The following is a 15,217-nucleotide window of genomic DNA, read 5'->3' on the forward strand; positions in this document are numbered from 1 at the left end:
AGCACTAGTGGTCTTACATCAGTCGTTGACCTTCCTATGACGATCTTTGAAGATAATGCAGCATGTATCGAGCAATTCAAGAAGGGATACATCAAGGGAGACAACACCAAACACATAGCACCGAAGTTCTTTTACTCACACCTGTAGCAGTAGCATCAGAACATTGAAGTCAAGCAAATCTGTTCCCAGGACAACCTGGCCGATCGCTTCACCAAGTCATTGCCCAAGTCTATATTTCAGAAGCTCGTCCAAAGAATTGATATGCGTAAATTATCTGAGTTGAATCGCTTGTAGTTCTCTTATTTAGAAGTTACGTCTAACTCAGGGGGGAGTATCTAAAAACATACTCACATGATCTTAATGTACTCTTTTTCCAACAATCAGGAGCATTTTTTCCACTGGGTTTTTGCTACCTAACGAGGTTTTAATGAGGCACCTATATTGGGATGATCATACTCCGTTGAGTTTACTACCTTCATCCAGTTTGACGTTCGTTTTTAGACATTATGCATACTTCTCACTTTTCTCCTTAGTCTATGGGTTTTTCCTATGCCTTGGGTTTTACAATAGCAAGGTTTTGTGAGTTTTACTGCAAATGCATACTTCACTTAAATTTGAGACTCGCGATCACCCATTGTGCTGATGACTTCATCAACTATTCTACCTTACCTGCTGAAGATCTGATGCGATGGTTCGTTGAGTATTTACACAATCAAGGGGGAGTGTTGCAGTCATATTTAGAATATGAATGTGATTGTGTAAATCTTAGAGAATTTGGGAATGTATCTTATATTCCTATTAGGAGTAGATTACCTATTCAATGTTGTAATCCTAAAGGGAAAAGTTTTTACCTATCCTACTACTATAAATAAAGGCACAATGAGGTGAATCAAAGACACCTCACAATTAAATCAATCTCTCTTCTCTCTCAATATTGCCGAACCCCTCTCTCTCTAAACCTTAGATCATTCAATCAAATAGGCCTACAACACTCCCAAATTTTTGGCATTAAATAATAATAATTTTGGTTTAAATAAGGCTAGATTTCAGGAGCTTTGTATATTATTTTTGGAACTAATTGATAGATTAAAGGCAATTCCTGTAATTTTCAATTCAAAAAAGAGACAATTTAAACGTGGAACCAAAATTGTATGGACTAGTTTAATTGAAAGTGTAACAGCTAGGAATGTGTTGGTCTAACATGTTTAAAAATCAAGTGCCTATATCAAAATGCCTCTATTTTCCTATTGGTTTTGTTTGACGATTGTAATTGTATTATGTTTTTCTTGCTTTGGGTATGTAGGGGATGTGCTTTTAGACACATACTGTTTATGAAACTTAATGGTACTATATTATTTATGGAATTACTACACTGTTGATGAAACTTAACGGTACCGTACTATTTATGAAACTTACAACATTGTTTATGAAACTTATTACACTGTTTATGAAACTTAGTACACTGTTTATGAAACTTAATAGACGACACTGCGTATATATGTATATTATTTCTTTTGTCTTAAGTAGGTACGAGTGAAATCTACGTTTATCACTTATATATATTATTTATTATATACATGAAAATACACCTTACGAGATTAAAAAATGGGTGTCATCGTTGTTACAATTAGCTAATTCATACATAATATAATATGTATATGTATATGTATGTTCGTGTTCTTTTTCTTATTTAGTTATGTTTAGTGGGTGAGGGTGGGGGATGGGGGATTATATATATATATATATATATATATATATATTGTTTTTATCCTTAAATAAAATTATTAGATGATTTTTGGTTAAAATGTGAAGTTTTGAAACCATTTTCATAAATTTTCCTTAATTGTATTATGTTTTCCTTGCTTCGGGTATGTAGGGGATGTTCTTTCAGGGTTATTGTTTCTTTCAATTGCTCTAAATGAAGAAAGTTAGGCTAACCGGGTCTTAGTCGTTTACACCTACTCTAAACTGGGCCTTAATTCTTTAAATCTATTCTAACTCTTGGAGTAAAACTCAAATTTTAATTTCTAAACCTATCCCAACTTGCTCCAACACTTGGGCCACATATGAGTTTTAACCCAAAACTCATTGTTAGGGCCAGAACTTTCCCTGGGTTAGTGGCTAGCTCACCATATATTTGTATTTTTTTTTTTGTTTTATATTTATAAATTGATTGAATTCAACAACTACGATCTTATGATCAAATACAACAGTAAAAAAAAGATTCAACTATCCAAATTTAAATCAAATGGATAAGATAATAAAAAAAAAAAATTCTTTTATGTGCTTCATATTCTTTCATAGTGTTTCACGAGTTTCATAGTGTTTCACGAGTTTCATAGTGTCGGTTTAATGATTTTTCAATATTTATCGGAATCTAAATATTTTTAGGTTAAAATGCTTATAAATTAAATTAGGATAGTCTACATAATTTTTTTAAAAGTTACTTTAAGAAAAAAATTATTTTAAGAAAAAAATTATCCTAAATTTATTCTTTAATAATGTCGGGTTGAAAATTTATCCCAAAAGGGTTGGAGCAGAAAAACTGCTTATTGTTGTGGCTTATTTTATCTGACAGGGACAGAGAGGGCCGACGACACAGAAAGAGAATATAGAGAGATGTGTTTGTAGGGTTCTGTAGAGGATGTGTTATCTTCCTACGCAGTGCCTTTATTTATAGGAATAAGGGAGAATAATCCTTCTCCTCAAGGAATACAAGTCCTAATAAGGAAGAATAATTAGAATCAAATCTAATCTAGGATTTACACAATTACACTTAAATACAAAGTTTATAACACTTATGGCTTAAAACATAAATTTTTTGAATTAAAAATTTTAAATTAGAACCGAAGGATTGGAGATAGTTTTGACTCAAAAAAATATCAATACACAAAATATATCACCTGACTATGTTATTTTTCCAAAAAAAAATAAAAGGAAAATTTTATTTGAACCCTAAAAACTTCTTTCCACACCCAACTTAAATATTTTTGCCATTAAACTCTCCACTTTACCCCTAAATTAATGTGAGATAAGAAAAATATATTGAAGGGAGATGAACCTATATCAGCCCCACCAACGCCTGCTGCTTTCCGACGTCTTATTCACTGAGGTGAGTGAATCTTTTGTGTCAGCATCTTCTCTTTTCAAGCTCTTTTTCCGTTCTCTCTGTTTCCGTACTATATTCTCCTCCTCCTCCTCTTTATTGGTCACTTCCTTCAACTGAAAAATGCCGAAAGCAAATCGGGGCCTACGCAGTTTGCGAGTGTTACAAAGTCGATGGCGTGGAGAATCACAACTGAGGGTATCTCTGTGTTGTATGGAAGGCGTTAGATGTCAAAGCTTGTGGAAGGTAAATGGGCTGCCATGGAAGGTAGAAGTTGCCTTGAAAAATCACTAGCAAATCTCTGGTGGGGTTTGAGGGAAAGAGACCATTCCCGGATCCCTTCCTTCTAATCCATGAAGTTCGGAGATTCGAGCCATTGAAATTTGATCAAACGGCTAAAGTTATTATAACTTTTAAAGTGGATATCTGTTTGTAACCGTTGAATCAAATTTCAATGGATCAGATCCCCGAACTTGATAGATTAGGAGGAAGGGATATGGAGAGGATCACTTTCCGGGTTTGAGGTGGAAGTGACGGTGAGTGTAAGAAGACATTTTGATTTTGTTTTTTGTTTTTCAGTTTTATACAAGGGTGAATTAGGAATTTGAATAAAATATTTTTAGAATTGAGTGTAAAAAGAGGTTGAATAAGTTTTAATAAAATTTCCCAAAATAAAACTCATTGTACATTTCAAAATTTTTATATTTAGCAAACAATACAATTATAAAGTGTATACAATGAGTTTTTCCGTGTATAAATAACGGCCAAAATAAAAACATTAATTTATTAAAAAACTATAAATACGGAAATCTCCAACATTTTCCCTCTCAACTAAAACCCTAGCCTGAGAGTCTTCGTCTCCCTTTGACCAGTCTGATACTGAATAACCGAGCAGTGGACCTCTCCGGCAATCGCATCTTACGGCTCTCGAGAGGCGATTGCTGCAACAATCGAATGCGATTATGGCAGGTGGTTCAGATGTCGCCGAACCGGCTAGCTTGTCCTGTGCCAGTTGCGGCAAGCCTGCCCATCTTCAGTATGTCAAATTTTCACTTCCAACTTTTCAATTTCAACTACTTCTTCCTCTATTCTGTTAATTTCTGTAAAAAAGAGAAATTTTTTGTACTTTTTTTGTGGTGGATCAAAGACTGGTAACAAATTTTGTTATTTTAGTGAAGCTATAGAGTTAGAGGGTTAGATAGATTAGTTGTAGGCCGATGGGAATCGGTGGGGATCGAAGTCGCGCAGGGGCATAGGCATAATTGCTTTCCACCACTGCAGCAACAAATTTTGTTTGGAAAAAGTGAATTATGTTTTAAAATATTTGGAAAGTTTGAGGGAGTTTCCATTTCAATTGAAAAATATTTAATCTTTGTGCTTCTAATTGTGTAAATTGCTTTGATTATTAAATTAAAAAAATGGTACTTATTGTGGGTGATTTGTTACATTCTTGAGTGGTACTTGATTTTTTGTATGCAGGTGTCCCAAATGTGTGCAATTAAAGCTCCCTCGCGAAGCTGCTGCTTTCTGGTTTGTAACAACTTCTTTATATAAATGCCAGTCTGATTTTGATACAATTTTAGTGTAAAAATTTGGTGGTATGTAGTGAGCGAGTCGAGCATTTCGAGTGTTTAACTTCATTAAGGAGTTTTGAGACATCGACACTTCGATTTTACAAATTAGATTGAACTTGTTAATGGAAGCTTGAAAATGATTTATTCAGTGTTCATAATTGATGAAAATGTGCTTCTCTTAACAGCACTCAGGATTGTTTTAAGGCTTCTTGGAACTCTCACAAATCCGTGCATCTAAAAGCCAAGTCGTCCGAAGCTGGGACGGGTACTCCAGAGGATGAAGCCTGGCTATATTGCTTGAGGAAAGGACAAGCTCGAACAGCAAAGCTTCCGTATTTTGATTGGACTGGGTATGTTTTTTATGATTTTCTTTGCATTTTCATTCATTTTAATTGTTGTAGATTCATAGGCTTTATGTTTCTGATGCTTGCATTATTTCTTTTATGATTAGAAAATTTTGTATCATGTTAATTACTGATAACATTTGTTGAAGCCATTGTTCATTCCTCTCTTGTGTAGGGCACTGAGGCCGTATCCTATATCTAGTAAGCGTATAGTACCTGCTCATATTGATCTGCCTGATTGGGCATCCGATGTAAGTTGTTGGAATCATTTTGAATGTATTTTAAATGCCCAATTTGAGTAGATACTATGCTACATTTTGTTGTCATTTCGGTCATTTTAATGTTGGCTTCGTATAACAAAATATTGCAGGGGATTCCAAAAGCTGAGCCCAATAGTGATCTGCAGCGTGTTGTTGATGTAAGTGTTTTCTTGAAACCCTCGTGAGTCATACATAAGGAGTAGATCTATGTGTTATTTTGTTAGACTTTCTACTTTTTATATTGTACTTTTCCTTTATACTCAATTCATTTTCTTATTTCGAAATGATGAATGGTATATTCATTTTGAAGATCAAGACGGCGGATCAAATTGAGAGAATGCGAGAAACTTGTCGAGTAAGTTCCAATTGCTTCTTTCTTTCTATTCCCCTTAATTTTGTGCTAATGAAGCAGTGTGAGCCTTCTTGATGCCGTATTATTTCACTTTTATTATCTGTTGTACTTTCAGCACTGCAAAAAAATTAACATGTGCTATTTATCTGAATGTGAGACAATGTTATTATACCGTTTTGAATATGTTCAAGAAGAATTTTCTCTGTTCAGTTTAAAAATTAATTAATCTTGCTGCGGCATGTAACTTTTAATTTACTAATATTATGATGTTCTTGTCATAATCATTTTGTTAGATTGCAAGGGAGGTTTTAGATGCCGCTGCTCGTGTAATACGGCCTGGTATCACAACAGATGAAATTGATCGGGTGGTCCATGAGGCTACTATTGCTGCTGGTATAGAATGAGTTTCCATTTTATTTAGAATTTCAATTACTATGTTTCATTGTCAATTATTGTAACTGTCTATGCCTTTACCTTTTAAGTCTATGGCCATACCTCATTGATCTGTCATATGCTTTAGAGTGGCCGTGTGGTTATAATCATTACTATCTGCATTTTTATATTGTTCAGAATAAAAAATTGTGGGTGTAATGATGTTTCACTTTTAACTCAATGCAGGTGGATATCCATCTCCTCTCAACTACCATTTTTTCCCAAAGTCTTGCTGCACGTAGGTACTTTTTGCATAAATATTTTTGTGAAGTTTCTTGAGATTGTGTGGTACTGACCTTGCAATTGCGTCTTGTTATCTCTCTTCATTGCAGGTCAGTCAATGAAGTAATTTGCCATGGTATTCCTGATGCCAGGTATGCGTTTGAGATTTTTCTTTTATTTGAGATTTTGTTTTTATTTTTGTTTGGAGGATAGTATGGAAAAGGAATATGGATATACTCTTACTGTTGCATATATATGTATTTATTGAAAACATTTATTGGTGTATATTGTAGTTTTGTTTCTTGCCAGTTCAGTTTTCGGTCCTGAAATACTATTGTTGTGGAACAATGTTGAGAATATCGCGTTTAAGAATGGGAAAAATAGAACAAACTCCAGAAATCGAAAACAAATAACCAAGATAAATAACACCAAGAATTTACGTGGTTTGGCAATATGTGCTTACGTCCACGGGACAACAACAATGATCTTTCACTATATCAATAATGAGTACAACCAATAATCTTGCCAAATCTCTAGAACTAGGACTTGACGAAAAACTTGAAAGAACAAGAACAAGAAATACACTATCTCTTTTCTTTTCTCTTGCACACACTTTACAATATTCTCTCACTCTAATCCCTTGAGTGGTATACAATTTATTGTTTTGCTCCCTTCTCAAAACTAGTACAATAGCCCCTTTATATAGACATAATTAAAGTCTTCTTCAATAAGGATTACTAATCCTAATTGGAATCTAGTTATGAATCCTTCTCCAATTGAGAAACTAACTCCAATTGGGAAAACAATTTAATCCTCTTAAGACTTTAATTCCTTATATACGTAGGACAATTTATCATGGGCTGGAAAAAACCCAACAATCTCCCCCTCTAGACCATGAGGAAGGTATACCAAAAATAAATAGGATTGCTCCTCTTGACCAAACTCCCATTGATCAAACTTTTCATGACCAGACTCCTGATCAAACTACCCATAATCAAGCTCCCCTTGATCAAACTACTCATTAACCAAGACCCTCTTGATTAGACTTGTCTTGACCAGGCTCCCCCTGATCGCAATACCCGTTGTCATTGGCAAAGGCAATTATAGACTTCTTTGCCAGAAGACCATCAATCATCTGCATTAAAGAAGCTCTTTATCGTAAGTCACAACACTTGCAGTATTGTTCCCATCCTTTTGTTCCTTTTTCCATTTACGACAATGTTTCTTCATGTGACCCATTTTCCCACAATAGTGGTAGTCGCCATTGAATCTCGTCTCACCAGAATTTTTGCCTCTTTTCTTTGTGACAAAGAGTTGTCCAGCGCTTGCACCTGAAGCTTTTCTCCTTGTTTCTTCATTAAACATGGTATCCTTAACAGCATCCATAAACAGTACGCCATTAGAACCCAAATTGCTTACAGTTACGATGAAGGTTTCCCAACTAGTTGGCAAGGATCCTAGCAATAAAAGTGCTAGCAGCTCTTCTTCAATATTCAAACTTCTTCCAAAGAGCGTGCGCATTAGTTTCTTTAGACACATGGTGATAGATGCTCTCATCCACTCATTGTCTAATTGTACCAATAGTTTTACGATTCATCTTGGTCGAGTTTCTTCATAATTGCACCCTTCATTCTAAACGGATATCAACCGAACCTGGCTCTGATGCCACTTGTGGAGAATATCGCGTTTAAGAATGGGAAAAATAGAACAAACTTTGGAAATCGAAAACAAATAACCAAGATAACTAACACCAAGAATTTACGTGGTTCGGCAATATGTGCCTACATCCATGGGACAGCAACAACAACCTTTCACTATATTAATAATGAGTACAACCAATAATCTTGCCAAATCTCTAGAACTAGGACTTGACAAAAAACCTGAAAGAACAAGAACAAGAAATACACTATCTCTTTTCTTTTCTCTCGCACACACTATACTATTCTCTCACTCTAATCCCTTGAGTGGTATACAATTTATTGTTTTGCTCCCTTCTCAAAACTAGTACAATAGCCCCTTTATACAGACATAGTAAAGGTCTTCTTCAATAAGGATTACTAATCCTAATTGGAATCTAGTTATGAATCCTTCTCCAATTGGGAAAACAATTTAATCCTCTAAGACTATAATTCCTTATAAACGTAGGACAACTTATCACGGGCTAGAAAAAGACCCAACAAACAACACTTTGGTAACTTTAATGGACTGGCATGAGTTTGTATTGCGTTGGGGTACATTACCTGAAAAAATGCTTTGCTGTATGTGGATAAGTGCTGACACTTTTTGCCTGCATCTTTTTCCTTGTGTTTAATTTGGTCCAGAACTTGAAATTCGTGTCTACTTTAGAATAGTTAAATCCCTTGGTTTCTAGCATTATGACCTTTTTATGTTTAATGTGAAACTTTTGCTCCAGGAAATTAGAGGACGGTGATATAATCAATGTTGATGTGACTGTGTATTATAAAGGCGTCCATGGTAATTTGTATTCTAGACATTAACATGTAGTTCAATTTTGAAAACACGTGTTCTATTCCTGAACTGCCGAACTCATAATGCAGGTGATTTAAATGAAACATACTTTGTGGGAAATGTTGATGAAGAGTCTCAACGGCTAGTCCAATCTACTTATGAGAGCATGGAGAAAGCAATATCCATCGGTATGTGCACAGTATGATATACCAATTTTAAGATAAATATCTCTCCGTCCCTGATCTCCCTTTTTAACGCATCCATCACTAATTATTGCTTTAACAATCATGCAACTCAATTATATCACTGAAAATCATCACACCTTTTATCACCTACCTAATATTCATTTATATGGTATAATAATCGTTTTATCTGATGTTGCTTGTTCTTACTTTTGGTACCATGGAAGTTATACTTGTAAGTAATCATTGTTAAAATGTATTTGTGGTTGTGTTTGCTTAATTGTATCAGTAAATTCTGTGAAGATTTTTTAGTTACAAGTGCAATCTTGTCACCTGACCTGATGGTAACTGAAATGTTGAAAAGTCAACCTATTTAACCCCTATTTGAGAGTGCACTCTAGTAATTTCAATCGTTGTTAACCAAAAGTATAAAAGGAAAAGTATATTTCTAATTTTTTTTTATTTTTTTATTTTTTTATTTTTTTGTACAAGTGCAGTAAAACCTGGTGTGCGATTCCGTGAAGTCGGTGAAGTCATTAATCGCCATGTAACTATGTCGGGATTCTCTGTGGTAATTTGTAGCTTGAGTTTTGAGTTGTGATGCATTTTCAATTTTAACAAATCATGCCTATTAATTTTCTATTGCACCAACAGGTGAAGTCATATTGCGGTCATGGTATTGGGGAGCTTTTTCATTGTGCACCAAATATTCCCCATTACACAAGTATGTTCAACAAAGAAACTTATTTTTATCTGAATTACACTTTTTCTAGCTTGCACCTTTAACATACATTACCTTAACCCAAACAGGAAACAAAGCAGTTGGTGTAATGAAAGCTGGACAGACTTTTACAATTGAACCCATGATAAATGCAGGTATATTTCAAAGCTTGTTTTATGAGCACGTGGGGGGTGATATGTTCTTTAATTGTTTGCTACATCTTAATAAAATAAATAAAACATGAACAGGGGTTTGGCGTGATCGGATGTGGCCTGATGGATGGACAGCTGTTACAGCAGATGGCAAGCGCAGTGCACAGTTTGAGCACACCCTTCTGGTAACTATGCAGTTTACGTGTAGCATGCTTTCGACTTCTGCAACTGTGATTGCATTATAGTTATTAGAAGTGCTTTTTCTTTGTCGCATTCTCTTATGCGGTTTTAATACTCAAATTCCATGGAATGATCTGTACATGTTCTTTTAGCATTTCTTCCTTATGTTTCACATAATATCATTAGTGAGGTTTGTTCTAGGGTATAAATCAGTCAGCTCATTTGTGTAAAAGAAAATAAATAAGTCTTCTACTCAATATAGTAACGATGGATAATACTCGATTATTGATGGTTTGAGGATGGTAAAGGTGAAAGAGATCTTTGCAGCGGGAGATTTACAGGTTTTAGATATCAAATTATCCCAACATTGAATTGCAATGCTATGCATCTATTAACAAATACACTAAGTAATAGTTGGCGTTGCATGGGTATTAGTCCGAGTTAATCCTTGTTATTCACATCTGTTTGCTGAATTGCTATCTGTACGATGATCTTGTATCTCTAATCTCGATGTTTATTCTTCCTACACATGCATAGGTGACAGAGACTGGAGTTGAAGTTCTTACAGCTCGGTTGCCTTCATCACCCAAAGTGTTCCCTTGGTTAAATGCTTAATGACTGCGTCCGTCTTGGTTCATCGAAAGGGGTGAACAGACATAAGCATGCTATTCATCGTAATCATGCATTAGTAAGTGGAGAAGAATAATCATTTGCCCAGATATCATGTTTGTAACTTACTGGTTAATATAGTTATTCGAGCTTTGAGTTTTGGTTAAAGAGCAATAATTTGTTTTGGTCGTTTTATAAGAGTTGTATGAATCATTCATAAACAATGGTCATTGTGAAGGAATTGTATTGTGTCCAACATGTATGATGCCCAACAGCTTGTGAATTTCTACGGAGTTTGCATTTTGGGAAATATTTTTGCTCGCCACCCTTTTAAGTGGTTATGTTGCCAATTTCAAACACATATTGCAATCAAAATACGATGCAACTCGGGGCGGAGACCGTGGAATTCAGGAACAGTCTTCATCTTCATCATGTTCAAATTTGTCATTTTCAAGCACTGATGAGGAATCATTATCATCATCGCCATCATAATCACCTTCTTCCGTCTGTTCATACGAGTTAAAAATCTTTTGGGCCAACAGGTAATACTTGAGTTTTCTTGCTGCGTCGTCTTTATCTTGATCACGGTCAAATTGGTCATGTTCAAGAACTGATGAGGAATCACGATCGTCGTCATCGTCGCCATCGTAATCACCATCATCCATCTGTTCATACGAGTAAAAAATCTTTTGGGCCAACAGGTAATACATGAGTTTTCTTGCTGCGTCGTCGTCGTTAGAAGCCATGATCATGGTAAACAAGCAAATAAATTAAACAGGAAGAAGACTGGCAAGACAGAAGTAAACGAAAAGAGAATATTAACTAGGAACTTAGGCCTTCTGTACTACAGAGACCCCACATGTATGTATTTATAGGGCAGGGGAGGCGAGACTTCTGTACTTAACGAAACCTAATCGGACTAGGAGTCTCGGACTGTTAATAGTAATAGGAGTGGGATTTCTTGTTTGACAAGTTTCCAAATCCGACTTGCAAACGGTACCACAAATTATGGGAAATTTTACTTACTATTCTTACTTAATAATAATAGGGTGAACTGTCGATTTTGTCCCTGAATTATCATGTCAATGAAAATGAGGTGCCTAAATTATTTTTTCGGTAAAATAAGTTTTTGAATTCATTAAAAATTGCTAATTTCGTCCCTACTATTATACTTAAAGCTATTTTATTAATTTTTTCATCAAATTAAGTCATATGACAGATTTTAGAGGATATTGACACCATTTTCTTGCATGTAAGCTCTTAATGTTGTATATAGGTTACAAATCTAATGTCTAATTCATCATTCAAAGTTAATTCCATACATTATTTTTCTAAAAAAAAATGTCCTTAAACTATGAAAAACTACCAATCTATTCTCTAAAGTGTATCACATGCAAGTCACGTGATTTAAATTAATGAAAAATTGAATAGAATAGATTGAAATCTAATATTAGGGATGTAATTGGCAATTTTATTAGTTTGAAGATGGATTTTTCTGAAAATAATAATAATTTAGGGACTTAATTTTTAATAAGGTAATAATTTAAGGACTAAATCAACAGTTCACCCATAATAATAATTGCTTGGGACAAAGGTGGGATAAAGTAATTAGAACAGCTGATAATTGTACAATGAGAGGCTATTCTAGTTTTAAGCAAATAAACAGTTCTGAATATGAAAGTTGTACAGTGAAAACACGTTAATGGTAAATAATGGACAATGTGGTATTGTTTATTGTAATTAGAAGCTTGTAACTACTACAATGCAGGAGGCTAAAATTTCTAATTTCCTTGTCATTGTAAGTATATAAGTCAGTGCTCATTAACTACCGTGTACTTTCCTTTCAATTAACGTGAGCATGCATACAATAAATACAACTGCTTTTGGCTTAATTTCCAATTTCTTTTTGATAGAACTATATTCGGGGGTGGATATCAAGCCAAGCTACACAATCGATCGGCCATAATTAAGTATTAAATTTATTGTAGAGTTTAAAATAATTTAAAAAATATTAGAGTTGACACGTGGACTTTTGTTCAAGAAAGACTAGATTGCCCTAATTCCTAATTAAATAAGCAGACTTCTTAGATAATCCCACACACAGCTTAGCACCCCTAAAGGTCCAAGCAACTGAATACCTCACAGCTCACCTGCCCATGACAAGAAAAAGTCAAAGCATTAATAATAAGGAATAAATACCCAAATCTTATCTTTAATATATTTCCAATTGAAGATTAACTCCATTCAAGTAAGTAATCCTTATTTAAATCAAGTAGGGATATTTACACCATTATCTCAAGATATTATTTCATATTTAATATCTTGAGAATATTCTTTACATAAACCTTGGCCAATAGGATGTTGCCATGTGTAGGGTAAAACCCTAACCTCATGGTTGACCCTTTCTCCTATAAAAACCTCCATCTCTACCAAATTTCGGTAAACGTTTGCAACCCCTAAAAGTTCTAAACACTTACTCTTATCAGAGTAACTAACTTAGGCATCAGAGATGTATTGGTCTAACCTCTCCCTCCACGCCTCCTCCTGGGCGCATGAGGCTTAGGACTTTTCGCTCCTCCTCATCCTCCCCACGAATTTGGCCGCTTCCTTCCTCACGCACTCCTCGAAGGCTGACATCCCCTTCTTTATCTCCTCATTTTCTTGGAAGCACCGCTCCACCCTTTCAGCAGTAGGTTCCTGCTGTTCCTGTAACAGACTCATTTTAACTTTTAAATCGTTGACATTTATTTTTCCATCCATTGTAATATGTATAAGGAAATGGACTCTGCTACTATGCAAGTAAAACGTATAGGTTCATGGGTTAAACTAATCGGGCATGATCTGTTTACTCTTTGAAATAAAAAAATAACTTTGGTAAAAACAAATTTGGGCCCGGGAGAGGTCAAAGTTAAATACGTAGACTATTTTAATTTTTCGGAAGTTGTTGTTAGATCAGTTTTATTACTTTATACAGTGCCCAAACTCCTGTTTGTTTAGGTCTTTTCTTTTCTCTTGTGCTTGCTTTTGTTTGTGGCTTCCTTTCATGTAATCTTTGCTTTGTTGGTATTGAAATTACCCTTGATCAAAAAAAAAAAAAAAAAAAAAAAGAAAAACAATATATATATAATGCAGAATCTGTTTTCAAAAAACGGTATTCAGAATCAATTATCATAACAGAATCAGTTACAATAAAATGATATTAATTTTTTTGGAAATTATTGTTGAATCAGTTTTGTTACTTCGTACAGATATATAATGCAGATTGTGCTTAGTACAGAGTTTAATTACAATGTGCATAGTACAGAGTTTCCTTCAGTATAATATTGAAATTTTAAACATCAAAATTCATAACCTTGCACAATGCGCATAGTACGTTACTGATGCAGTAGCAAAATGTCGATTTCCATGTCTACACTTCGATTGTCGGTCATATTTGCTTCAACTTGATAGTTTTCCGCACATTGAAAGGTTCCACAATCCACAAATGGTAATATATGTAAGAGCATCTCGAATGGGGGCTTTATCTTCCATGAGGCTACTACATTTCAAGTCTTAGTGAAAAATTTCATCCCTAAATGAACAAAATTCAACACTCTCCCTCCACTTGCGAATATACTTATACTCTCCTTTATTTTTTTGAATTCTTTTTTCTTACATATTTTTCTTGCAATTTGGCTAATTAATGATTGTTTTAAATTTCATAAGAATTAAAATTTCAATTGATTTAACGTTCATAGGCAATGGTGGATGAAATTTTCAAATATTTTTTTTTTCAAAATTGTATGATACTAATTTCCAATTGGTGCTAGGTAAATTGTTGCGTTGTACGTGAAAATCAAACTATTTTAGAGGGTGAAGTGGGGGTTTGTATCTTTCAACAGATGAGATTAAGATAAGAGAATCTAATCCAACAAATGGTTCATTAGTGATGAAATATAACTTTGTCACAATTTGAAATTTTTTAGGTTGAAAGGTTCATAAATAAGGAAAAATTTAAGATAGCACGTCTAAAGATCAACGTAAGAAAAGTAAACGCAAAAAAAAAAAATTATCACATAATCAGATTACTACATAAAATTATATATAGCCCCATATGTAGCCCGAAAGAATAGCCCCTCATTGGGAGAGGATTCACACCCCGGACCCAGGATCAACGGAAAAATAGCCTTGCACCTAGCGCAAGTAAAACTAAAAATAAATACGAAAAATAAATTTCTTGTATAAAAATAACTCCAAAATCCTTATAGGTGTACAAAATAAATTAAAAACTTAAATCTCTCGTTTCTACCACAACCTTAGCTCGTCTTACACTAAACTTATCTGTAAAATAAAAGGTGAGGGGTGAGCAACAACCACCGTCGTCTAGTGAATAGAATATGTAATATGTAGTCAAGTGATGCCGTTTTAGTCACTCTAGAAAATACAATAATAATATCAAATCATTATACACGTAGTGTCATATTACATCGTCCCTTCACATGCTCATTATATCCTTCATCAAATATAACTCACCACTTGATCCTAATGGCCATTCTGCCCTAATGCCCCCATTTGTGGTTTACATTTATCCCTTGGACTAATGCAACACTGAAGTTCTCATACACCATGAACAAT

At 34.5% G+C, this 15,217-nt stretch overlaps 1 protein-coding gene across 1 annotated transcript; it reads left to right on the top strand.

The window, feature by feature from the left end:
- The first annotated feature begins 3,915 nt into the window (after nucleotides 1–3,915).
- Nucleotides 3,916–10,837, top strand: LOC137734041 (methionine aminopeptidase 1A-like). The gene is made up of 16 exons (XM_068473296.1): nucleotides 3,916–4,142; nucleotides 4,586–4,636; nucleotides 4,866–5,030; nucleotides 5,200–5,275; nucleotides 5,395–5,442; nucleotides 5,595–5,639; nucleotides 5,930–6,029; nucleotides 6,255–6,306; nucleotides 6,401–6,442; nucleotides 8,704–8,765; nucleotides 8,849–8,947; nucleotides 9,439–9,512; nucleotides 9,596–9,665; nucleotides 9,752–9,817; nucleotides 9,911–9,999; nucleotides 10,532–10,837. Exons 1-16 carry the CDS (start codon nucleotides 4,069–4,071, stop codon nucleotides 10,607–10,609), a joined length of 1,191 nt encoding a protein of 396 aa, XP_068329397.1. The 5' UTR covers nucleotides 3,916–4,068; the 3' UTR covers nucleotides 10,610–10,837.
- Nucleotides 10,838–15,217: the final 4,380 nt, after the last annotated feature.

Source organism: Pyrus communis, chromosome 5, assembly GCF_963583255.1.
Source record: "Pyrus communis chromosome 5, drPyrComm1.1, whole genome shotgun sequence".
In the NCBI taxonomy this organism is placed as follows: domain Eukaryota; kingdom Viridiplantae; phylum Streptophyta; class Magnoliopsida; order Rosales; family Rosaceae; genus Pyrus; species Pyrus communis.